This window comes from Eurosta solidaginis, chromosome 4 (genome assembly GCF_040869045.1).
Source record: "Eurosta solidaginis isolate ZX-2024a chromosome 4, ASM4086904v1, whole genome shotgun sequence".
Lineage (NCBI taxonomy): Eukaryota > Metazoa > Arthropoda > Insecta > Diptera > Tephritidae > Eurosta > Eurosta solidaginis.
Window position 1 is genome coordinate 9,414,995 of NC_090322.1, and position 27,733 is coordinate 9,442,727.

At 36.0% G+C, this 27,733-nt stretch overlaps 1 protein-coding gene and 1 long non-coding RNA gene across 3 annotated transcripts in view; one reads left to right on the top strand and one right to left on the bottom strand.

Annotated features, from left to right (window-relative positions):
* Met (Methoprene-tolerant) overlaps positions 1–8,521 on the top strand; it is a 61,079-nt gene extending 52,558 nt beyond the window's left edge. For both annotated transcript variants that reach the window (XM_067779997.1, XM_067779998.1), the window contains exon 3: positions 2,286–8,521. In XM_067779997.1, coding sequence (XP_067636098.1) covers positions 2,286–3,872 — 1,587 coding nt within the window. In that variant the 3' untranslated portion in view covers positions 3,873–8,521. The remainder of the gene's footprint in view (positions 1–2,285) is intronic.
* Positions 8,522–12,724: 4,203 nt separating this feature from the next.
* The window catches only part of LOC137248971 (uncharacterized), a 45,480-nt gene continuing 30,471 nt past the window's right edge, over positions 12,725–27,733 (bottom strand). The window contains exons 2-3 of the long non-coding RNA XR_010952227.1: positions 13,532–13,682; positions 12,725–13,451 (exon numbers count right to left, since the gene is read on the bottom strand). This is a non-coding gene — a long non-coding RNA (uncharacterized lncRNA). The remainder of the gene's footprint in view (positions 13,452–13,531; positions 13,683–27,733) is intronic.

The window sequence follows — 27,733 nt, forward strand, 5'->3', positions numbered from 1 at the left end:
TAAAATACGTGCATGCTGTTGACACAAAGTACGCGCATTCTCTTGTATACTCTGTAATGATTGATCTATATGATCTAGCGAATAACTAATTACAGAATGTATTTGGTTTGGTTGGGCTGGTGACCTCATTGGTGATGTTTGTTGGGTGGTTGTGCAGCGTTTTGCTGGACTAACACTTTCGTCAATAAAGTTATCAGCGCTTTTATTATCTCTATTGCTGTTGTTTACGTTGATGCAGTTGGTGTTGTTGGCAACGATGGTTTTGTTGTTATTATTATTATTGACCGTCATTGGATGTAATCGCTTTAACATTGAAATTGGTTGTTTTACCGTTTCCGCATCGCTGCTATTAATGATATTTGTTATCGTCGTATTTATGGTGAACCCCAGGGGGTTCCAGGGGGTGTGCCACTGGCATCGGTGGGTCGGGCCTCCAAAGTTAGTGGGGGTCGGTCATTCATTTGGACTCTAAATGGGTCAAAGTGGGATTTTTCAAAATTTATCCCTACTCAAAATTTCGACCCAAATGGGGGGGGGGGGGGGGAGGGGGGGGGACATCAGAATTCGTTTTAGAGGTATGGTTCCTTCGGCAAAGTTTCTTATTTTGATCCCTAGAATACGATTTTCACAGAGCAATGAGCGATTTTTAAATCCACCCGCCCTATTGCACATATATTATATATTTTTACTTACCAATATTAGATTTCCTTAAAATAGATTTCAAAAACATACATATCAAACACTAACCGCAAAATGAACTGGAATGAAAAATTTGAAATGCGTAATTCCAGCCTATAGTATAAGGGATGGTTATGACAGTGAAATCGAGAACTAAGTTATCTAGGTCGAGTATCTTCATGCGCCAAATAATTGATTTCAAACATTTTTTTAGTTATACACTCTGAAAGTCTCACAATTTTATTACATTTCAAAAACTTGCAAATTTCACGAATGACAACTATCAGTTAGTTTAATTAAATGTCAACTTACTTCCCTAAGCGCCATCTGTTGATAATTTGTTAAATGGTTAGATGTCGTTTTCAAATTGGACATATGCCTCTAGTGTTCAACGGTAGCAAATTACAATGGTGAGATATATTTTTGCTATGGTGAGAAATATTTCTAATAGTAATATGTGAGAAATTGCAATTATTCATTTCATATTTGCCAAAAATATGCATTTAAATATATTTTGCTAGAATTTGCCACTTGGTATTGCATTTAAATTTTATTAGCGTGTGTGAAATTAAGAAAATTAAGTCGAATCATGTGTACGATTTTTTTACGAAGATTTTTAACTTTAATGTTCTCCTTTAAAGCTTTAATATAACATGAGTAAATAGAGTACTATTTCGTCTAAAACCCTAAATAGCAACCCTACTCAAAAATGTCCCTATTGTTATGCGGAGCGAAATAGCTTTCGTTTGATACCCATATCGGCATATCTCATGCAATTTTTTTAATTTCGAATAGGTGGCAACCATAAATGGTAACGCTACTCAAAAATGTTCCTATTGTAATGAGGAGTGAAATAATTTCGTTTTATCGGCATATATCATGCATTTTTTTAATTTCGAATAGGTGGCAACCTTGTGAAACATTCTGAGTGGCAACACCTAGGTAGAAAGTCTTAGAAGGTGATACATTATCTCTGTGCCAAATTTCAGTTAAATCGGTTGAGCCGTTCCCCAGATCGTTCGGCTATAGAAATATACAAGAATTGCTCGTTTAAAGTTATAAGATAAACAATGTTTTGAAATGGATATAATCGGGCAATTCTACGAAGAAAATTATTTATTGTTCTTAGTCGTAAAAGATAATCATTGACAAACTTTTCTTTAAAGGAGCTGACCGTTGCGGCCCGGTGCATTGTTATAGCAAAAATATGTATCAGGAGTGATGATACTTCAAATTAGAAAAAATACTTCAAATGTGCGATAAGTACTCTACACTTATATTTTAAGGGTATGTGGACTTGTACTTAAGTATTGCTAAAGTGGAAAGTATATGCTCTGCTTCTTACAGGTCTGATTTTTAATTATAAGCATTGACTAGGCTGCAGATGGTGAGAGGGATGTAGATAGTTATAGGGATAGACGTAAGGATAGGAGAAGGGCTAAAGGATAGGGCTAGGAATTGGAATAAGAATGGGGATAAGGATAGAGATAGGGATAGGGATAGCAATAAGAATAGGGATAGAATAATTTACTATTCTTAGCATACTATTTGGATAATTGCCTTTTACCACGTATTCCTAATTTCACACAAATTTTGTTCTCTTACAGGTTTGCAATCTAAGCCCATTCTCGTTTATGCACCAGGATGATGTACGTTGGGTAATTGTGGCTTTACGACGTATGTACGATAGTAATAATGAACAAGGGGAAAGTGTTTATCGCTTGCTCACACGTAATGGCCATTTTATATATCTGCAGTCCAAAGGTTTCATGGATGTTTCAGATAGATCAAATAATGTATATTCTTTCATATGTATCAATACGCTACTTGACGAGGAGGAAGGCAAACGACGTTTACTGCGAATGAAGAACAAATTCTCAACAATCATAAAAACAAAAATACCCAGCAATTCACTACAAGATGTACCTGCTTCAGAGAATCCTCAACAATTGGAGCGTATCGTTTTCTATTTAATCGACAATTTACAAACACGTCACGATAACAGTAATGGCACGGGTTGCGTCGAGGCTACAACAACGCAAGCAGATAATTTACGGTATGCAAAAACGCCGCCATTATCTTTAGTACCGCCAGAACCCGCCTCTGTGAAGAACTCAATATCACAATCTGTAACTGTAGTCAATGTAACAGCGGCCAGGAATTTACAAAAAAATCGCAATCAAATGAAAAGTCCGCGGAGCACAACAAATAGCAGTGATATGTCTTTATCACCGGCAAATAGCATTGATTTAGGTGATGATTTCGTTGAGCACATGAGTGCCGTGTCACCGAGTTCGATACACAGCAATACTACAGCAGCAGCGACACCAAAAACAATAACAACCGTAGCAAATGCGCAAAGGATGAGTGTATTACAGTTAAATACACAAGCAACAACAACAAATAAAACAACTACAACGGCGCAGACGCCACAACCGGCACAGACGGCGGAAACAATGTCACCACGTGTCTACGAACAACGTCATACAAATATAGCAAATACACAAATAGCGACGATAACAAATATCATTAATAGCAGCGATGCGGAGACGGTAAAACAACCAATTTCAATGTTAAAGCGCTTACATCCAATGACGGTCAATAATAATAATAACAACAAAATCATCGTTGCCAACAACACCAACTGTATCAACGTAAACAACAGCAATAGAGATAAAAGCGCTGATAACTTTATTGACGAAAGTGTTAGTCCAGCAAAACGCTGCACAACCACCCAACAAACATCACCAATGAGGTCACCAGCCCAACCAAACCAAATACATTCTGTAATTAGTTATTCGCTAGATCACATAGATCAATCATTACAGAGTATACAAGAGAATGCGCGTACTTTGTGTCAACAGCATGCACGTATTTTACCCAAAAGCGTACCACAAGGCTTTAATCATAAATTGGATGCCATTATAGTAGAGCATCAGCGGCAAGCTGAACAATTAATTAATATTAAAAACGAATATGATGTACATTTGCAGCACCAGCACCAGCAACAACCACACTCACATTATCAACAGCTGCAGCAAACTCAAATACAGCAACAACAACAGTTACAGTTGCTGTCTCAGGAGCAACAACAACAAGTGCAATTCGTGCACACAAATGGCGCTCGACAGCAATTAACGTGCAGCTATGTAGAGCCCATAACAAAGCTGAATCAGCTAACAAAAATGCTGTAGTGTTCTGATTGTTTAGCCTGTGATAACAGGTGGCTATGATGGCAATAGTGCGTCTTTTGAGTGTCTTAGTGAAATCAGTGACAGTACTGCGGTGTACGCAATTGTGGTTATATAACATTTTGTGGTTGCAAAAGTGTAGTTTTTGATCCAATTATACAACAATATCAATTAAAGCTGAGTCTTTGTTGAAATAAACTTAAATTCTTTTGAATTTAGTTTTAACCTGAAACAAAGAAAAAAAGATCTATTTTCACGTTATTTCCACAGTATGAGTTTGTATTGTGCTGAAAAAAAAAAACAACACATTTGCTTAAATAATTAATATAGTTGTTGGTAATTGAAGTGAACTACAGAATTGGCGATGTCTTATGTAGCGCTTTCGTTTTTCATATACAAAACAAACACGCATTAGACTGTCCGTTATTAATCAGATTGATTCGCAATTGGAAGAAAAAGCTTTATTCGTATTTATTGAATCAATGTCAAAGCCGTATGAAGCTCATTAGGTATATCCTTCAAACGTTCCTTAGTTAATTTAAAATTGTCCACAAAAGGGGCTTTCAAATGTGCGCCGCACAGTCATATGGAAAGCATTTGCTGCTGCTTTCTTTACGCTGTATTTAAAGCTATTGCGCTAGCTTACTCAAAAGGCAGACCAGACATTTGTTCCGCAGTTGTATCAGTACTTTTCCCTGCATAATGGGTAATTCTACTTATGGAAAGGAAATATTACGGTACCTTATGTGGCAGCTTCCTGTCCATATAGCGTTTCCTTCTAAGTAGGTACATCCTTTTAGCGATCTGATTTTTGCAAAATTTGCCTGGTTTTCTGATTAAGCATGCCTTCGTTTTCCACCTCGCAGGTCACGCATTAACGTATTAACACTGCTGGTATATGATCTTGGACCTAGACCTTCTTTTCAATCTTTTTCACCGGGAATCCTATTTATATATTTTCTTTCTATCACATTCATCTGGCTTACAGTGAAGTGAACTTTTTTTAAAGCCGGCTGTGGCTTACATTTTTTTTCATAAAAATAACTTTACTAGTCGCAAGGGTCACAGTCTGGTTTTTGGACCGTCAACAGAGTTTATCAGCAAAAAAAAAAAAAAAAAAACCACTTAAATTTGAAAAACTGAAAAGAATTTTGTAGAAAAAATCTAAACTGCTCTCGACGGGCTTTAAACTTTAACTTGAGGAGCTGTCAGCAAACTGATAACGGACCACCTAATGTACTTAATGCATATATGAGGCGCTCCAAATCAAAAAGCAATAATTACAATCGAACAGATTCGAGAAAATTGAGAAAATATATGTAATAAAAAATATAGTGTCTTGAGTCTTTTCCTTTGTCGTTAAACAAATTTTAGTAACACTATGAACACATTAAGTCTATATGTGCTTTATCGACCAGCCTGTTCAACCTCACCTAAGACTGGGCTTTTCTGGCGTTTATAAGCAAAATTTTGTCCTTTATGAAAAAGAATTTTATTTTTCTAAGCTAAATTGTAGATTTTCAGAAATAGGTTTGCCCTTTTGCAAAATTCATTTGGCCTTTTCTTGAAGTTACTTTGTTACCCGCAATATGAAAGTAAGAAAATACTTTTCAAAAAGGTGTAGTTAAAACCATTAAATAAAATAAGTAACTAAAAGTTAGCAAGGAATATATGTAATATAAGAAAGGCTTAGTAAAAAACGTAGAAGTAAGCTTTTTTGTTTAAATTTGCAAAAAAGAAAAAAATTACACATAGTAATGAAACGTAGTAATTGGCAAAAAGGATTGATAAAGTGTGTTGATATTATTGGCTGTGGAGGTGCACTTATCGTTTAACTTAAATATGTATATAGATTTTTTATGTATTGGCCTGCTTTGAAAACGAAATATTTTATAAAATTCGGAACACAAATTTACTAAAAAAAAAATTTTGTTTTAAAAAAAAATTTTTTTATAGAATGATGTTTAAAAATTTTTTTATTATTATTAACAAAAACTTGCAAAAACCCAACATATATAAAAACAATTCAAAAAAAACTTCAAAGTTAAAAGGCTTCAAACAAAGTAGATAAATTGAAAAAATTAAAAAAATATAATAAAAATTAAAAAAAAAGAAAACATAAAAGTAAAACTAAAAACAAAATTAAAAAAGTGCATAAGTTCCAAAAAAAATAAATCTTCAAAGTAAAAAAAAAAACAATAAATTCCTTTTGTAAAATTTTTTGCATTACGTAAAAAGTAAAGTCAGCAATAAAAAAACCCAACACTGTTTTAAACTAAAGTTAATAAAAAAAAGACATAACAATATCAAACAAATTTTGAAGCTTAAAATCTGCATTTCAACTTGTAAAAAAAAAAATAATAATGATAAACTTTAAACTTAAGCAAAAACCAAACTTTATTTTTTCTAAAATTAAATAAATATAAAACTTTTATTTCAGGCAGTTGGGTTAAAATTTATACGTTTCATGAATAAAATGTAAATGTTACAAATATATTGTTAAAAAAAAGCTACAGCACTCATCATAAATTACAATTTTGCTACTAATGGTTTTATTAGTAAGTTTTTTTTTAATAACTTAAAATTATGCTATACTCTGATTCCGGTGAGCCAAAGTCTCTTCAAGTTTCCAATGATAATTTGGCATTTCCTTCCAAATGAAAATATTTTCTAAACGAAAGTCTATACGAAACAAAAAATAATTCGCAAAAAATATGTTCTGAAATTCGAAGATAATCGATTGCTTTTAGCTTGTTATGCGGGTTTTAATTAAATGCACTTAAAAAATTAAAGCAGTGACCCATTTTAATAGTTATTTTCTTTTTTTGAGTCGAAAAATTCCGGGTCAAAAAATTGTACTAGGTGACAGTTTATGGGATCCCGGGGATACCCATAGCATTTTCATGCCGAATCATGCATTCGTTTTATTTTTTGAACATTTTTCGAAAAAATCCGAAAATAACAGTCAAATCCTAACTTTTATTTATCCTTAAAAAATAAATGTGCTTCACTGTAACCATTGAATGACTCATCAAAATGGGACAAATCTTTTACCAATAGATTCTTCTAAAGTCTAGATTTGAAACATACTATATGGTGCAATGTGTAAATATAAAAATTCGTCAAATTTGGAGGAGCCGTTCCATGGTTACAGTGAAGCACTTTTATTTTTTAAGGATAAATAAAAGTCAGGATTTGACTGTTATTTTCGAATTTTTTCGAAAAATCTGCAAAAAATAAAACGGATGCATGACTCGCCATGAAAATGTTATAGGGCCGGACTTTTATGCTGGCCTTAAAAAAATAAAAGTCATATTTAACTTTTATTTTAAGACTTATAAAATTAAAGTCCGTATTTAATACTTTCTTGCGAGCTAAAAGATATAAAGTGCTAAAATAATTTTTTCTAAAGAACTTTTATTGTAAAAGGAAAAACAACTGCTTAAAAATGCATACTTAACAGTTATTTGCGGAATTACAGAATAAATACCCAGTGTTAACTGTTATTTATGGACTGCTTCTGAAAAAAGCAAGAAAAATAAAAATACTGATTATTTTATGTTGAGGAGGGCCTTAAAATCAGTGGAAACCTTACTATACGAATTTTTAACCTAAATAAAAATGCTGTTTAAATATTTGCAATAATCTGTACTAAATAGAGGGGAAATCAAAGGTGTCTGTCTGCTTTTTTGCCTTTTAATATTACTTGTCTAGCTTTCTACAATTCTCAACATATTTATATATATTTTATTTGCATGTGAATTCTGCGTATGTCTATATGTATATGCAATTGTTGTTTTAAGTTTTAATAATTTTTCTTAAAATTTGTTTTTTATGGTAAATTAATGTTTGTACCTTTTATATATGTACATATATATTGTATAACTGTTTAAAGAAGTGCTAACACTTTTTCTAACAAATTTATATACTTTAAGTTTTAAATAAATAGGTAAATATGTCAGTGTTTTTTTGTTATAATTTTTACAAATTATACAATATTATTATATGCACGCTAGAGAAACTTCTTTGCATATTGTTTATTTTTTTTTTTTTTTTGTTTTTATTATATATGTATAAATGTACTTGATAACGCAAGCTAGAAGCAAAAAAATGAAAAACAAAAGATGTTTATTAACAAAAACAGTGTGGTAAAATTAAATGTATCACTGTTCTTATTTCGTATGCATACATAAATGTTTATGTTTATGTATGTATGTAAATATGCATGTACTCTGTAAGGATAACGGCAGACATTTTTGCGATTTTTATTGTAATGGAGTGACATATAAAAAGAGCGAATTAGTATGTATGTATGTAATATATACACTTATGTGATATATAAAAGAAAGGATATGTTTGTAATACATCTATTTATAAAGTATATAATATATATGTACTTACGTTACAAGCCATATGTATATTGAGCATAATAAAACTATGCAAATTTGTTGTATTTTGTACATAAGAAAAGAAAAAACTACAAATGGTAATGAGCAGAATAATGTAAAATGTCAAACATATTATATATTAATGTATTTGTTTATATATAAACATACATGTCTTGTATGCTGACTTGTACTATTTTTATGTCTTGTATTATCATAAGAATTACATTCAAATAAATAAAAACGATTGTGTACTTCAAATTGTGTGCGTATGTGTTTGCAAATTTTTTTTCAATAGCGGCTGGTGTATTAAAATATTGCCAAATAAAAAGAATAAAATTGTACCAATTGACTTTTATATATATCCTAATACGTCATTATCTAACCAGCAATAGCACTTATAAAGAAAATTGCCATCTACAAGCCAGTCATTTTGGTGCTGGGTCACTTGTGTACCGATAAATTCACATTTCTGCCTTAAAGGGTTAATGATAGAACTTTATATCAAATTGTGGATTAATCTACAAGTGGGTACCTATAAACTGCAAAAACAGAAACTTTGCCATTTGGCTTGGTTCAAGAGATATACACAAATTAACAGTAGTTATGTGGAACATTTGGAACATCCCTGCAAAAATCGTTGGACCATGTGATCCACTGGAGTACTTACCATTATACTCCACTGTAATGCAGCGATGGACCAACTCATGTTTCTACACGAACATGTTGTAAGCCGATCATTGCTCGTTTTTAACGATTGTAATCACTACACGATGTTTATTGGACTGTGGTTACTCCATGGGTTACTCTGATGTAATGCGGAGCTGGAGTATATGGTCCGGTCCTAGGACATCGCAATATTAATTGGACCATATTTCTTGTATGAATTGTGGTTAATTTTGGAGCACTCGCTTGGTCCATAGCGAGTACTCCATACATGCATGCATGGAGTACTCGCGATTTTTGCAGGGATATAACATCTACCTAAAAGTATGCAACGTTCGTTTTGAGTTATAGGAAGCAACAAAATTTGACACACACACACACACCCACACGTATTAGTGAAAATTGTCTGCTTTTATAGTTCTGCGAGCCTGGTAAAATTCATCAATGTAGATGCGAAAAACGCAAATGGAAAAAAATTGTCCACGGCGACGACGGCATATTTTGATCTGTGAGTGTTAAGGACCATATATATTTATAGTTCGTAAAGTTGCATAGTGGAGATTCTAGGTTTGGATGGGTCTTTTACAATAAACGATTTAAAAATATCAGACGGTTGTTGTTGTTGTATCGATAAGGACACTCCCCGAAGGCTTTGGGGAGTGTTATCGATGTTGATGGTCCTTGCCGGATGCAGATCCGGTACGCTTCGGTACCAAGCGCTACCATCGATTCGGAACGATTTGTTATGGCTACATGCGACCTTCTGGGCCATCCCGCCCTCCCACCCCCTACATCCACGAGGAGTGGGGGTCGGCAGAACCTCGGCTGTTAACGAAATTTCGCCACGGATGGGTGAGGTTGACAATTGGGTTTGGAGAAGCTATATATTGCGCAGACGGTCAAATCTGGTTATGCCATTCCTTGTTAAAAGGAGTGAAAAAGATGCAAACGCGCTTTATCAATTGCACAATACCCTTCCAGATAATTCTGCTGCCTGCTTTCCGCAATATCCCGGATCTATCAATTAAAATTGTGGTGTCACCAGCGGTGGGCTAAGCCTGACCATCGAGCAAAAGATCTGCTTTACGACGTGGAACCCTATAAATGTTCTTGCCTTAAAAAGTCGGATAAGTAAAAGTCGTGGATCGGAGTCGACATAAAAACTCAAGAGTGATATGTACAGGTGTGGATCGGTCTAAATCTACTCCGAGTCTTCAATCTTCACATAATGGACTTTAGTTTGGTCGGTCTGAGCCAGCTAGAAATCTGAGTTATTTCTGACGGTAAGTAGCGCAATCTGGCGTGTTGTGTAACCGCAAGTAATCTTTACCCTTTCGACCTCCCTTGCAGTGTGCCAAGTCGTAAGGAGACGGAGCCGCAGTATGTATGCGTATTTCAGAGTACCCGTTTTAAATTATCACTGATGTATGCAGCTTCTACACACCGGTACAACTACAAGCTCTGGTCAATTTTGAGGCCAGCAGCTCGTTTAATAAATTTTAAATACTGTAGGGGCTCGATCCACATACTTATGTATATGACGACTTTCCTACCTTAAGCCCTCTTTATCCCCTGATCCCGATGATTATATTGCACTTGAGCAAGAGAAGTATCATCAATATGTCTACTTTTCCACAACTCTGGGCTTTTTTTAAATCCCTTATGGAAGGCGACCTTCCCTACTGAACTCGGAATATCTGATAAGCATCTTTACCAACTATTCCACAGCGGTATCAGAAATTCCACGCAGGTATTCCACGCAGAACAGAAACGTCATACATCCCTGGCGGCTAATTTTTCCATTTGCGTTTTTCTTTTCTACATTGATCACATTGATGAATTTACCAGGCACGCAGAACTACAAAAGCAGACAATTTTCACTAATACGTGTGGGTGTGTGTGTCAAATTTTGTTACTTCCTCTAACTCGACCATTGCATACTTTTAGGCCGATGTTCCAAGTGCAAATTATTCGGATTACTACTGTAAATTTCTGTATATCTGTTGAACCAAGCCAAATGACAAAGTTTTTGTTTTTGCAATATATAGCTAGCTACCTCTAGGTTAGTCCACAATTTGAGGTAATGTTCCAACTTCAACCCTCCAAGACCAAAAATATTGTGTATATCTCTTGAACCAAGCCAAATTTCAAATTCTTTTTTGTTGCATTATATAGGTTCCCACTTCGAGATTAATCCACAATTTGATTCAAGGTTCTAGTGCTAACGGTTAAGGCGATAAGTACATTAATCGGTTGTTCGATTATTAGTGTTCCTTTTGTGTATATCTTTTGAACTAAGAAAAATTACAAAGTTTTTGTTTTTGCAATAGATAGGCACCCACTTGTAGACTAATCCACTGTTTGATATATACTTCTATCGTTAACCCATCAGGGCACAAATGGGAATTTATCGGTACAGAAGTGACCCAGCACCTAAATCCCTTGAACCAAGCAAGATTTTCTAAACTTTTTTCTCGTTATATACAGCTTTCTGCTCGTTGATTAAGACGCAATTTGATTCAAGCTTCCAACGTTAACGGTTAAAGAGATATACACAAAAGGAACAGTAATAATCGAAAAACCGATTAATGCACTTAGCGCCTGAACCGTGGTCGTCTATAAACCGATTATTGTGTATAGCTCCTCAACCAAGCAAGATTAAAAATTTTTTTTTTTTTCAAAATACAGGTACCTACTTGTAGAATAATCCACAATTTGATATCAAGTTCCATCATCAACCCTTCAAGGCGAAAATGGGAATTTAGGGGTGTATAAATGAACCATAGTTTAAATTGTGCTATATCTCTTGAACCAAGCAAGATTTTTCTGAGCTTTTTTGTTGCTATATATAGCTACATATTTGTAGATTCCTCCACAATTTGGTTTAAAGTTCTATCATAAACTTCAAGCTGTACGCGGCTTAATCGGTTTATCGCCAACTACTGACGGCTACACCGATTATTGTGTATATCTCTTGAACTAAGCAAAATTTGATTTTTTTTTTGTTGCATTATGTAGGTACCTAGTTGTAGATTGAGGAAGAGTCTTGTTTTTTAGCTTAACACATATCATCATCATCATCGTTAATTGGCGCTTAACCGCCTAAACGATTTTGGTCGTTTCGTAATAAGTCTAGGCAGCGAAGGATTTGGGTTTTTATTCGCTGCAGTATTGTTATATCTGCGTAAAGCTCACCAGTATACTCGCTGTCGGCATCACGGACAGGCACATAATACTTCCTGAGAACTTTTCTCGCGAACACTGCAAGAGCCGTTTCATGTTCTCTCGACACTGTCCATTATTCCGTGCCAGAAGAGGAGAGAGGACCTTACTTTTCAATTGCCATCTCAATCCAGAGAAGCACTTGTGGCAAGAGTGATTCCTCGCTGGATTTCTAACCTGACGTTATTGTTTGTGTTAATGCCGGTTCCCAAATAAACGAAGTCCTTTACTTTTTCGCAGTTGTGGCTGCCAACAGTGACGTGGTTTCCAAGCGACAAATGCACTGACGCTTTGCTTGATGACAGTAGATACTTCGCTTTTTTCATAATTTCATTCACCTCAAGGCTATCTTTTCTGCGTTTTTCCCCGTTTAGTGTAAGCAAAACTTACGGTGCGGGTTGTCAGGCTGATATAGTATTGTAATGAATTTTAGGAAGCTGTTGATAATTCTGCCCTTTTGATATCGTTCGAATCGCTGAAATGTAGAATAAATAATAAAAATATTTTCAATATGGCAAAGTGTTCTTTATTCAAAACACTACTATGGTAGTAGTAATTCACACTTAATTTTCGTTCCTCTATTTAACTTAAGGTCTAGACTTTTCAAGAACAGCCCTCTCGAATAGTTGCTATGTATATAATTCTCGTTTCTGTATTACATAGTTGGTTATTTAGCTATATATGTACATACATATATATGCGTGAGTGGTGATGTGTGTCAATTATTTTTTCGCTGTTTTTTTTTAAGATAGTGAAAATCTGGTAGATAGCAGATTTATCAGGTCTGAAGCTGCACTGATAAAGTCCAATAAGCCGATTCACGGTGGGCTTCAATCTTTTGCACAATACGCTTGATAGCACTTTAAATGCGATACTAAGAAAGCTGATTCCACGATAGTTGGCGCAGTTTGCAGGATCCCTTTTTCTGTTGCCAAACGAATAGCGAATGGTTTATAAAAGTGTCGTATGGGTAGATTGATTCACAAAATACTTAGTAAATTGATCCGAGCCTAAATCGTGTGCCTCTTGAACATTTTATTAGTCATGCACAGAGTATACCTTTTATGATAATCTAAAAATTGTCTCTGTAGAGCCATCCTACTGGGAGTTACGATGGAAATTTATAATACCTTAATATTACGTTCTAAAGGAGGGTAAAGCTAAACACGTATCTATAGTACCGTAATGATTGAAAATGTTTGAGATGTACGTGGAATGTGATCCATGTATGTCCAACTGGGATTTTTTAAGATTACGTGAATTTCGAAAATGTTATCCTTATTTGATCGCACTTCATTGATCGATTTGCCTGTTTTATGAAAAAGCGTTTAAGCGTTAGGTGAGCTGACCAAAACCCGACTCCTCATTTTCCAACTAGGTATCACTTACCCCTAAAAGAATATTGTCAGCCCAGTTCGAGCATTGCAGTCCCACTTAAAGTCTTCCTGCGAGAATGTATAGCAGCAACTTTCATCACAGTCAATTTGGTCTATGGGAAAGTAGGCCACCGGCAAATATTATTCAACTTTTCACCTTATAACTAGAACGAAAAGTTATCGCATTGCAAGTGCAAGAACATTAGTCCTAGTAATTAATGAAAATACGTAATAAGTATGCAGCTACTTCAAAAGAAATTTATTACCAGGGCAACCCAAAGTATGCAAACGCATATTTTTTATCAGGCAAGTAAGCAACAAACCAATCAAATATGTACATATACATTTATCGACGAAACATTAAGTTTGAGCTATGTTTCGAAGAGCATATTTTTGCATATTTTGCGTATATTGTATTTACTTTTGAAGGCCAATCCTAATAAAATAAATTTGTAAGGTAACACTGTATCAAAAATTAAATAAACAAAGCGCCTTCACGATTAGCACTTATCAAAGAAATGGAGCCAGACTTGCCATCACCTCCGCATCCTATCGTTACACGATGGGGAACTTTTGGCTGCAAGCTTTTCAGTACTATGCGGAAAACTTTGAAAAAATCAAGTGTTTTAAATTATGAGGAGCCTCAGTGCATTAAAGTTGCCCAAGAATTGCTATCTGATGCTACGGTGCGACAACAAATAATTTTTATTCAATAAAATTTTGCATTCCTGGTCAGTTCAATTACAGAAATCCAAACGATCGGTTTGTCACTCTGCGAACAAATAAAAATAGTCCTACGTGCCAAGGAGTTAATTGATGCCGTTGGTGTTACAACAGTGCCAACCAAATTCACAGAGGTATTACAAAAAATAAAGGTTTTACAGTGTTGCAGAAAGTAGGGGAACAATTTTCTGTAGATCAAGTAAATAACTCAAACGATGTTATTGAAAAGTATACAGTTGATGAAAATTTAGCTTTCAAGTATGCATCGATTACTTCGGTTGATGTAGAGTGGAGTTTTTCAATGTATGGGGTATTTCATCCCATTTTGACCAATTTTAAACCCGACCCCTTTAGAATTGGCTGAAAGTTTTTCTTCTTTATCTAGCTTACGAAAGACGTTTTTCAGAAGTTTTTCAAATTTTTTCATCCAACTCAAAAAAAGTTATGAATTTTTAAAAAAACACCGTTTTTGTTTTCAAAATGCTATAACTTTTTCAAAAATTGACCGTTTGGGAACTTTTTTTTTTTTTTTAATTTGTTTTTAAATGTACTTTTCGGAAAAAATTCAAAAAAATTTTTAAAGTTTTTCTTTTTTGTAATTTTTCAGTTTTTCGAGATTTTTCGAATATCGGCCTTTTTTTTTTCTCATAAAAAACTTCAATCAATTCTGCAATCATCCCCACTAATCACGGAGTGGGCCGAGAATTTTTTTTTTTTTTTATTTAATTGAAAAAAAACTAATTTTTTTTTGTATTTTTTCCGAAAAGTACATTTAAAAACATATTTAACAAAAAAAAAAAAATGATCCGAAACGGTCAATTTTTGAAAAAGTTATAGCATTTTGAAAAAAAACACCGTTTTCCGACTCAAAATAAGTTTTAAATATTTTGAAAAAAAACGGTGTTTTTTTCAAAATGCTATAACTTTTTCAAAAATTGACCGTTTGGGATCATTTTTTTTTTTAAATATGTTTTTAAATGTACTTTTCGGAAAAAATACAAAAAAAATTTTAAAGTTTTTTTTTTCCAATTAAATACAAAAAAAAAAGTTCGAAAAACTGAAAAATTACAAAAAAAAAAAAATTTCTTAATTTTTTTTGAATTTTTTCCGAAAAGTACATTTAAAAACAAATTTCAAAAAAAAAAAGATCCAAAACGGTAAATTTTTGAAAAAGTTATAGCATTTTGAAAACAAAAACGGTGTTTTTTTTTTAAATTCATAACTTTTTTTGAGTTGGATGAAAAAATTTGAAAAACTTCTGAAAAACGTCTTTCGTAAGCTAGAAAAAGAAGAAAAACTTTCAGCCAATTCTAAAGGGGTCGGGTTCAAAATTGGTCGAAATGGGATGGAATACCCCATATAAAAACTTGTTTCGGGACAACAGACAAAACATTTGTTTTGAAAATCTTGCGAAACACCTTGTTATGTATTGTAACAATCAATTGAACTGAACCGCTATTCATTTTAAAATCTATTTAAATAATGCTTATAACACGGGTCTTTTTTTATTTATATTGAAGGCTTTAATATTGCCTGAAAAATGTCCATTTTAACCTTTTATTTGCTAGTACTTATTAAAAAAGTGAATACCACAAAAAAAAATAAGAACGTAACATTAGTACGTATATGTAACACCTTCTGAATTAGATTCCTTGTACCTAAATATATACACATATTTTGAATATAGCTTGAAGAAATGTGAATTTTTAACTCTTATATATGGTTTTTATGGTTGTTCTTATTGTTATGGCATAAACCTCCATAAAGCTTTTTGAAGAGTCCATTCCGATAGGCAGTTACGTGTATGAAATCTAGGACGTTTTACATGCCAAACATAAATTGTAAGCTTTTTTTGTCAAACTTGTACTACATACTTTTGAAATATAAAAGCAATTTTTGGGGCTTGTATGCATATTTTTAAGCATATTTTCAGATTTTAATAGCATATTACAAGCGCCTCAAATATGTTTTTTTTTGCTTATTTTGGGTTGCCCTGTTTATTACATACTATACACTTTTTATACTCAGTTGAGCAGAGCTCACAGAGTATATTAAGTTTGATTGGATAACGGTTGGTTGTACATACATATATAAAGGAATCGAGATAGATATAGACTTCCATATATCAAAATAATCAGGATCCAAAAAAAATTTGATTGAGCCATGTCCGTCCGTCCGTCCGTCCGTTAACACGATAACTTGAGTAAATTTTGAGGTATCTTGATGAAGTTTGGTATGTAGGTTCCTGAGCACCCATCTCAGATCGCTATTTAAAATGAACGATATCGGACTATAACCACGCCCACTTTTTCGATATCGAAAATTTCGAAAAACCGAAAAAATGCGATAATTCATTGCCAAAGGCGGTTAAAGCGATGAAACTTGGTAGATGGGTTGACGTTATGACGCAGAATAGAAAATTAGTACGATTTTGGACAATGGGCGTGGCAACGCCCACTTTTACAAGAAGGTAATTTAAAAGTTTTGCAAGCTGTAATTTGGCAGTCGTTGAAGATATCATGATGAAATTTGGCAGGAACGTTACTACTATTACTATATATGTGCTAAATAAAAATTAGCAAAATTGAATGAAGAACACGCCCACTTTTTAAAAAAAAGTTTTTTTAAATTCAAATTTTAACAAAAAATTTAATATCTTTACTGTATATAAGTAAATTAAGTCAAAATTCAACTCCAGTAATGATATGATGCAACAAAATACAAAAATAAAAGAAAATTTCAAAATGGGCGTGGCTCCGCCCATTTTCATTTAGTTTATCTAGAATACTTTTAATGCCATAAGTCGAACAAAAATTTACCAATCCTTTTGGAATTTGGTAGGAGCATAGATTCTATGACGGTAACTGTTCTCTGTGAAAATGGGCGAAATCGGTGGAAGCCACGCCCAGTTTTTATACACAGTCCACCGTCTGTTCTTCCGCTCGGCCGTTAACACAATAACTTGAGCAAAAACCGATATATCTTTACTAAACTTAGCCCACGTACTTATCTGAACTCACTTTATCTTGGTATAAAAAATGGCCGAAATCCGACCATAACCACGCCCACTTTATCGATATCGAAAATTACGAAAAATGAAAAAAATGCCATAATTCTATACCAAATACGAAAAAAGGGATGAAACATGGTAACTGGATTGGTTTATTGACGCAAAATATAACTTTGGAAAAAACTTTGTAAAATGGGTGTGACACCTACCATATTAAGTAGAAGAAAATGAAAAAGTTCTACAAGGCGAAATCAACAGCCCCTGCAATCTTGGCTGGAATACTGTTAGTGGTATTGAATATATAAATAAATTAGCAGTACCCCACATATGATTTTCTGGGTCACCTGGTCCACATTTGGTCGATATCGCGAGAACGCCTTCACATATACATCTACGGGCCACTCGCTTTTAAAACCCTCATTAATATCTTTAATTTGATATCCATATCGTACAAACACATTCTAGAGTCATCCCTGGCCCACCCTAATGGCGATATCTCGAAAAGGCGTGCACCTATAGACCTAATGCCCACTCCCTCTTAAAATGCTCAGTAACACCTTTCGTTTGATACCCATATCGTAAAAACATTCTAGAGTCACCCCTGGCTCACCCTAATGGCGATATCTCGAAAAGGCGTCCCCCTATAGACCTAATGTCCACTCCCTCTTAAAATGCTCAGTAACACCTTTCGTTTGATACCCATATCGTCCAAACATTCTAGAGTCACCCCTGGCCCACCCTAATGGCGATATCTCGAAAAGGCGTCCACCTATAGACCTAATGCCCACTCCCTCTTAAAATGCTCAGTAACACCTTTCGTTTGATACCCATATCGTACAAACATTCTAGAGTCACCCCTGGCCCACCCTAATGGCGATATCTCGAAAAGGCGTCCACCTATAGACCTAATGCCCACTCCCGCTTAAAATGCTCAGTAACACCTTTCGTTTGATACCCATATCGTACAAACATTCTAGAGTCACCCTTGGTCCACCTTTATGGTGATATCTCGAAAAGGCGTCCACCTATAGAACTGAGGATTACTCCCTTTTAAAATACTCATTACCACCTTTCATTTGATACCCATATCGTACAAACACATTCTAGAGTCACCCTGGCCCACCCTAATGGCGATATCTCGAAAAGGCGTCCACCTATAGACCTAATGTCTACTCCCTCTTAAAATGCTCAGTAACACCTTTCGTTTGATACCCATATCGTACAAACATTCTAGAGTCACCCCTGGCCCACCCTAGTGGCGATATCTCCAAAAGGCGTCCACCTATAGACCTAATGCCCACTCCCTCTTAAAATGCTCAGTAACACCTTTCGTTTGATACCCATATCGTACAAACACATTCTAGAGTCACCCCTGGCCCACCCTAATGGCGATATATCGAAAAGGCGTGCACCTATAGACCTAATGCCCACTCCCTCTTAAAATGCTCAGTAACACCTTTCGTTTGATACCCATATCGTAAAAACATTCTAGAGTCACCCCTGGCTCACCCTAATGGCGATATCTCGAAAAGGCGTCCGCCTATAGACCGAATGTCCACTCCCTCTTAAAATGCTCAGTAACACCTTTCGTTTGATACCCATATCGTACAAACATTCTAGAGTCACCCCTGGCCCACCCTAATGGCGATATCTCGAAAAGGCGTCCACCTATAGACCTAATGCCCACTCCCTCTTAAAATGCTCAGTAACACCTTTCGTTTGATACCCATATCGTACAAACATTCTAGAGTCACCCCTGGCCCACCCTAATGGCGATATCTCGAAAAGGTGTCCACCTATAGACCTAATGCCCACTCCCTCTTAAAATGCTCAGTAACACCTTTCGTTTGATACACATATCGTACAAACATTCTAGAGTCACTCTTGGTCCACCTTTATGGTGATATCTCGAAAAGGCGTCCACCTATAGAACTGAGGATTACTCCCTTTTAAAATACTCATTACCACCTTTCATTTGATACCCATATCGTACAAACACATTCTAGAGTCACCCTGGCCCACCCTAATGGCGATATCTCGAAAAGGCGTCCACCTATAGACCTAATGCCCACTCCCTCTTAAAATGCTCAGTAACACCTTTCGTTTGATACCCATATCGTACAAACATTCTAGAGTCACCCCTGGCCCACCCTAATGGCGATATCTCGAAAAGGCGTCCACCTATAGACCTAATGCCCACTCCCTCTTAAAATGCTCAGTAACACCTTTCGTTTGATACCCATATCGTACAAACACATTCTAGAGTCACCCTGGCCCACCCTAATGACGATATCTCGAAAAGGCGTCCACCTATAGACCTAATGCCCACTCCCTCTTAAAATGCTCAGTAACACCTTTCGTTTGATACCCATATCGTACAACCATTCTAGAGTCACCCTTGGTCCACCTTTATGGCGATATCTCGAAAAGGCGTCCACCTATAGACCCAATGCCCACTCCCTCTTAAAATGCTCAGTAACACCTTTCATTTGATTCCCATATCGTACAACTAGAGACACCCCTGGTCCACCTTTATGGCGATATCTCGAAACGGCGTCCACCTAGGGAACTTAGAATCACTCCTTTTCAAAATACTCATTAACAGCTTTCATTTGATACCCATATCGTACAAACACATTCTAGAGTCAGCCCTGGTCCACCTTTATGGCGATATCCCTAAATGGCGTCCATCCATAGAACTATGGCCTACTCTCTCTTAAAATACTCTTTAATACCTTCCATTTGATACACATGTCATACAACCACATTCCAGGGTTACCCTAGGTTCATTTTCCTACATGGTGATTTTCCTTATTTTGTCTCCATAGCTCTCAACTGAGTATGTAATGTTCGGTTACACCCGAACTTAGCCTTCCTTACTTGTTTCTCCATTTATTTAAGGTTCATGAACTTGAAATGCAATACATAAATGTTTAATAACAAAAAAATAAAAAAAATAAAAATAAGACACAGCAATTTTGCATGACGGCATATACGCGCAAATATACATATACATATATACATATACTAATATACATATTCAAATTGTGATTGTAAATATATCTAAGTATTGCAAACATTTGCAGCTGAACTTTGTCTAGAACAGCAATGGAGATTTGAACAAAAAAAAAAAAAAAACACAAGTAAGCACGGGACTGTCTTCGGCTGTGCCGAAGACTTCATACCTTTCATGAATGGGGCTGAACAATAATCTTATCCCGTTCGTAATCTCCAAATAATCGAATGTACAAGATAAGAAATATATATAAGAAATATAGAAATATATAGTGAACAGATGTACATACCTAAACGATTTTTAGGATAAATATAAAATAAACAAGTAAGGAAGGTTAAGTTCGGGTGTAACCGAACATTACATACTCAGTTGAGAGCTATGGTGACAACATAAGGGAAAATAACCATGTAGGAAAATGAACCGAGGGAAACCCTGGAATGTGTTTGTATGACATGTGTATCAAATGAAAGGCATTAAAGAGTATTTTGAGGGAGTGGGCCATAGTTCTATAGGTGGACGCCATTTAGGGATATCGCCATAAAGGTGGATCAGGGTTGACTCTAGAATGCGTTTGTACGATACGGGTATCAAATGAAATGTGTTAATGATTATTTTAAAAGGGAGTAATCCTTAGTTCCATAGGTGGACGCCGTTTCGAGATATCGCCATAAAGGTGGACCAGGGGTGACCCTAGAATTTGTTTGTACAATATGGGTATCAAAAGAAAGGTGTTAATGAGTATTATAAAAGGGAGTGATGCTTAGTTCCACAGGTGGACGCCGTTTCGAGATATCGCCATAAAGGTGGACCAGGTGTGACCCTAGAATTTGTTTGTACGATATGGGTATCAAATTAAAGGTATTAAGGAGGGTTTTAAAAGGGAGTGATGCTTAGTTCCACAGGTGGACGCCGTTTCGAGATATCGTCATAAAGGTGGACCAGGTGTGACCCTAGAATTTGTTTGTACGATATTGGTATCAAATTAAGGGTATTAATGAGGGTTTTAAAAGGGAGTGGTGCTTAGTTCCACAGGTGGACGCCGTTTCGAGATATCGCCATAAAGGTGGACCAGGTGTGACCCTAGAATTTGATTGTACGATATGGGTATCAAAAGAAAGGTGTTAATGAGTATTTTAAAAGGGAGTAATCCTTAGTTCCATAGGCGGACGCCGTTTCGAGGTATCGCCATAAAGGTAGACCAGGGGTGACCCTAGAATGTGTTTGTACAATATGGGTATCAAAAGAAAGGTGTGAATGAGTATTTTAAAAGGGAGTAATCCTTAGTCCCATAGGTGGACGCCGTTTCGAGATATCGCCACAAAGGTGGACCAGGGGTGACCCTAGAATTTGTTTGTACAATATGGGTATCAAAAGAAAGGTGCTAATGAGTATTTTAAAAGGGAGTGATGCTTAGTTCCACAGGTGGACGCAGTTTCGAGATATAGCCATAAAGGTGGACCAGGTGTGTCTCTAGAATGCGTTTGTACAATATGGGTATCAAACGAAAGATGTTAATGAGTATTTTAAAAGGGAGTAATCCTTAGTTCCATAGCTGGACGCCGTTTCGAGATATCGCCATAAAGGTGGACCAGGGTTGACCCTAGAATTTGTTTGTACAATATGGGTATCAAAAGAAAGGTGTTAATGAGTATTTTAAAAGGAAGTGATGCTTAGTTCCACAGGTGGACGCCGTTTCGAGATATCGTCATAAAGGTGGACCAGGTGTGACCCTAGAATTTGTTTGTACGATATTGGTATCAAATTAAGGGTATTAATGAGGGTTTTAAAAGGGAGTGGTGGTAGTTGTATAGGTGGTCGCCTTTTCGAGATATCGCCATAAAGGTGGACCAGGGGTGACTCTAGAATGCGTTTGTACGATATGGGTATCAAAGGAAAGGTGTTAATGAGTATTTTAAAACGGAGTAATCCTTAGTTCCATAGGCGGACACCGTTTCGAGGTATCGCCATAAAGGTAGACCAGGGGTGACCCTAGAATTTGTTTGTACAATATGGGTATCAAAAGGAAGGTGTGAATGAGTATTTTAAAAGGGAGTAATCCTTAGTTCCATAGGTGGACGCCGTTTCGAGATATCGCCACAAAGGTGGACCAGGGGTGACCCTAGAATTTGTTTGTACAATATGGGTATCAAACGAAAGATGTTAATGAGTATTTTAAAAGGGAGTAATCCTTAGTTCCATAGGTGGACGCCGTTTCGAGGTATCGCCATAAAGGTAGACCAGGGGTGACCCTAGAATGTGTTTGTACAATATGGGTATCAAAAGAAAGGTGTTAATGAGTATTTTAAAAGGGAGTAATCCTTAGTTCCATAGGTGGACGCCGTTTCGAGATATCGCCACAAAGGTGGACCAGGGGTGACCCTAGAATTTGTTTGTACAATATGGGTATCAAAAGAAAGGTGTGAATGAGTATTTTAAAAGGGAGTAATCCTTAGTTCCATAGGTGGACGCCGTTTCGAGGTATCGCCATAAAGGTAGACCAGGGGTGACCCTAGAATGTGTTTGTACAATATGGGTATCAAAAGAAAGGTGTTAATGAGTATTTTAAAAGGAAGTGATGCTTAGTTCCACAGGTGGACGCCGTTTCGAGATATCGTCATAAAGGTGGACCAGGTGTGACCCTAGAATTTGTTTGTACGATATTGGTATCAAATTAAGGGTATTAATGAGGGTTTTAAAAGGGAGTGGTGGTAGTTGTATGTATGCGGACACCGTTTCGAGGTATCGCCATAAAGGTAGACCAGGGGTGACCCTAGAATTTGTTTGTACAATATGGGTATCAAAAGAAAGGTGCGAATGAGTATTTTAAAAGGGAGTAATCCTTAGTTCCATAGGTGGACGCCGTTTCGAGATATCGCCACAAAGGTGGACCAGGGGTGACCCTAGAATTTGTTTGTACAATATGGGTATCAAACGAAAGATGTTAATGAGTATTTTAAAACGGAGTAATCCTTAGTTCCATAGCTGGACGCCGTTTCGAGATATCGCCATAAAGGTGGACCAGGGTTGACCCTAGAATTTGTTTGTACAATATGGGTATCAAAAGAAAGGTGTTAATGAGTATTTTAAAAGGGAGTGATGCTTAGTTCCACAGGTGGACGCCGTTTCGAGATATCGCCATAAAGGTGGACCAGGGTTGACCCTAGAATTTGTTTGTACAATATGGGTATCAAAAGAAAGGTGTTAATGAGTATTTTAAATGGGAGTGATGCTTAGTTCCACAGGTGGACGCCGTTTCGAGATATCGCCATAAAGGTGGACCAGGTGCGACCCTAAAATTTGTTTGTACAATATGGGTATCAAAAGAAAGGTGTTAATGAGTATTTTAAAAGGGAGTGATGCTTAGTTCCACAGGTGGACGCCGTTTCGAGATATCGCCATAAAGGTGGACCAGGGTTGACCCTAGAATTTGTTTGTACAATATGGGTATCAAAAGAAAGGTGTTAATGAGTATTTTAAAAGGGAGTGATGCTTAGTTCCACAGGTGGACGCCGTTTCGAGATATCGCCATAAAGGTGGACCAGGTGCGACCCTAGAATTTGTTTGTACAATATGGGTATCAAACGAAAGATGTTAATGAGTATTTTAAAAGGGAGTAATCCTTAGTTCCATAGCTGGACGCCGTTTCGAGATATCGCCATAAAGGTGGACCAGGTGCGACCCTAGAATTTGTTTGTACAATATGGGTATCAAAAGAAAGGTGTTAATGAGTATTTTAAATAGGAGTGATGCTTAGTTCCACAGGTGGACGCCGTTTCGAGATATCGCCATAAAGGTGGACCAGGTGCGACCCTAGAATTTTTTTGTACAATATGGGTATCAAACGAAAGATGTTAATGAGTATTTTAAAAGGGAGTAATCCTTAGTTCCATAGCTGGACGCCGTTTCGAGATATCGCCATAAAGGTGGACCAGGTGCGACCCTAGAATTTGTTTGTACAATATGGGTATCAAAAGAAAGGTGTTAATGAGTATTTTAAATGGGAGTGATGCTTAGTTCCACAGGTGGACGCCGTTTCGAGATATCGCCATAAAGGTGGACCAGGGTTGACCCTAGAATTTGTTTGTACAATATGGGTATCAAAACAAAGGTGTTAATGAGTATTTTAAAAGGGAGTGATGCTTAGTTCCACAGGTGGACGCCGCTTCGAGATATCGCCATAAAGGTGGACCAGGGTTGACCCTAGAATTTGTTTGTACAATATGGGTATCAAAAGAAAGGTGTTAATGAGTATTTTAAAAGGGAGTGATGCTTAGTTCCACAGGTGGACGCCGTTTCGAGATATCGCCATAAAGGTGGACCAGGGTTGACCCTAGAATTTGTTTGTACAATATGGGTATCAAAAGAAAGGTGTTAATGAGTATTTTAAAAGGGAGTGATGCTTAGTTCCACAGGTGGACGCCGTTTCGAGATATCGCCATAAAGGTGGACCAGGGTTGACCCTAGAATTTGTTTGTACAATATGGGTATCAAAAGAAAGGTGTTAATGAGTATTTTAAAAGGGAGTGATGCTTAGTTCCACAGGTGGACGCCGTTTCGAGATATCGCCATAAAGGTGGACCAGGGTTGACCCTAGAAGGTGTTAATGAGTATTTTAAATGGGAGTGATGCTTAGTTCCACAGGTGGACGCCGTTTCGAGATATCGCCATAAAGGTGGACCAGGTGCGACCCTAGAATTTGTTTGTACAATATGGGTATCAAACGAAAGATGTTAATGAGTATTTTAAAAGGGAGTAATCCTTAGTTCCATAGCTGGACGCCGTTTCGAAATATCGCCATAAAGGTGGACCAGGGGTGACTCTAGAATTTGTTTGTACGATATGGGTATCAAATTAAAGGTATTAATGAGAGTTTTAAAACGGAGTGGTGGTAGTTGTATATGTGAAGGCGTTTTCCAGATATCGACCAAAATGTGGACCAGGGTGACCCAGAACATCATCTGTTGGATACCGCTAATTTATTTATATATGTAATACCTGCCAAGATTTTAAGGGTTTTTTTATTTCGCCCTGCAGAACTTTTTCATTTTCTTCTACTTAATATGGTAGGTGGCACAACCATTTTATAAAGTTTTTTCTAAAGTTATATTTCGCGTCAATAAACCAATCCAATTACCTCACCATATTTCATCCCTTTTTTCGTATTTGGTATAGAATTATGGCATTTTTTTAATTTTTCGTAATATTCGATATCGAAAAAGTGGGCGTGGTCATTGTCGGATTTCGTTCATTTTTCATACTAAGATAAAGTGAGTTCAAGTAAGTACGTGAACTAAGTTCATTAAAGATATGTCGATTTTTGCTCAAGTTATCGTGTTAACGGCCATGCGGAAGGACATACGAACGACTGTGTATAAAAACTGGGCGTGGCATCAACCGATTTCGCCCGTTTTCACAGAAAAGGGTTATCGTCGTAGAATCTACGCACCTACCAAATTTCACAAGGATTGGTAAATTTTTGTTCGACTTATGGCCTTAAAAGTATTCTAGACGAATTAAATGAAAAAGGGCGGAGCCACGCCCATTTTGAAATTTTCTTTTATTTTTGTATTTTGTTGCACTATATCATTACTGGAGTTGAATGTTGACATAATTTACTTATATAGTGTAAAGATATTAAATTTTTTGTTAAAATTTTACTTTAAAAAAAAATATTTTTAAAAGTGGGCGTGGTCCTTCTCCGATTTTGCTAATTTTTATTAGGCGTACATATAGTAATAGGAGTAACGTCCCTGCCAAATTTCATCATGATATCTTCAACGACTGACAAATTACAGCTTGCAAAATTTTAAATTACCTTCTTTTAAAAGTGGGCGGTGCCACGCCCATTGTCCAAAATTTTACTAATTTTCTATTCTGCGTCATAAATTCAACCCATCTACCAAGTTTCGTCGCTTTATCTGTCTTTGGTAATGAATTATCGCACTTTTTCGGTTTTTCGAAATTTTCGATATCGAAAAAGTGGGCGTGGTTATAGTCCGATATCGTTCAATTTAAATAGCGATCTGAGATGAGTGCTCAGGAACCTACATACCAAATTTCATCAAGATACCTCAAAATTTACTCAAGTTATCGTGTTAACGGACGGAAGGACGGACGGACATGGCTCAATCAAATTTTTTTTCGATCCTGATTATTTTGATATATGGAAGTCTATATCTATCTCGATTCCTTTATATATGTACAACCAACCGTTAAACAATCAAACTTAATATACTCTGTGAGCTCTGCTCAACTGAGTATAAAAATGGCAAAAAACCCCCTTATCTGAACGATCGGATATATTAGAATAAATATCACCAAGTTTAACGTTTTTATATTGGAAATTAAGGGAGAAATTGCCAAAAGTCTTTCTATCTGAACGATCGGTTGTATGGGATATAACTATATATAGTTCCGATCAAAGTGATTTTTTCAGGATATCTTCTATGATATATTACAATATATATCACCGAGTTTCACGTTTATACTTTCTAAATTGCGGCAGGAATGACCAAAATCGTCTTATCTGAACGATCGGTTGTATGGGAGATATATGTTATAGTGGTACGATCCTACCGGATCCGACAAATGCCTAATATAATACAAAAACACATCCTTGTGCCAAATTTCATTCAGATATCTCAAAATTTGAGGGTATAGTTTGAGTTCAAACAGACAGACGGACGTACGGACAGACGCACATGGCTATATCAACACAGTTCGTCGCCCTGATCAATTCAGTATACTTAATGGTGAGTCTATCTTCTATATTTCTCAACGTTACAAACATCGGATCAAAGTTAATATACCATTTCATGTTCATGAAAGGTATAAAAATTATAAACAAATATGTATACAAGTGGGCAGGCTCGCCTTATAAGATGCGCTCTTGTTGGGCTTTAATATTGATTTAACATATTGTAACGAATTTTGGGGAAATTCCGCTTATTCCAAATCTTCTGCTAATGTTCGAATCGCTAAACTGTTGAATAAATGATTCCAATATTCAATAATGCAAAAATTGTCTTTATTAGACTACTTGAAAGTACTTCACAATAACACTTAAGTTCACAACCAATAGCGTGCTTAAATCAAACCGATTACTGATTACTCAGCTTAAACTCTTTTTATACTCTCTGATGTCTCGTTCGCATACTTCTAGGCGTTTCTTCTTCTAGAATTTACTACTTGTTTACCAGCTATAAACTACAGATGCACGATTATAGCTTCTCGCATAGCCATATACGCGTATATATGTGAGTGATACTCCAACCGATGATTGCATACTTTTGTGAGTAGCTCAGATATAAGCATGTTTTTGTGCGTATCTCTCCGCTGCTTGTATGTACATATGTGTAGACATAACGATTGATTTGTTTATGTAGATACAAGTGGCTGCTTAGTATCGGCTTAGAGATGATAATATGCCTTAGTGTTGCTATTATTCGTCACAATATATACTAGCA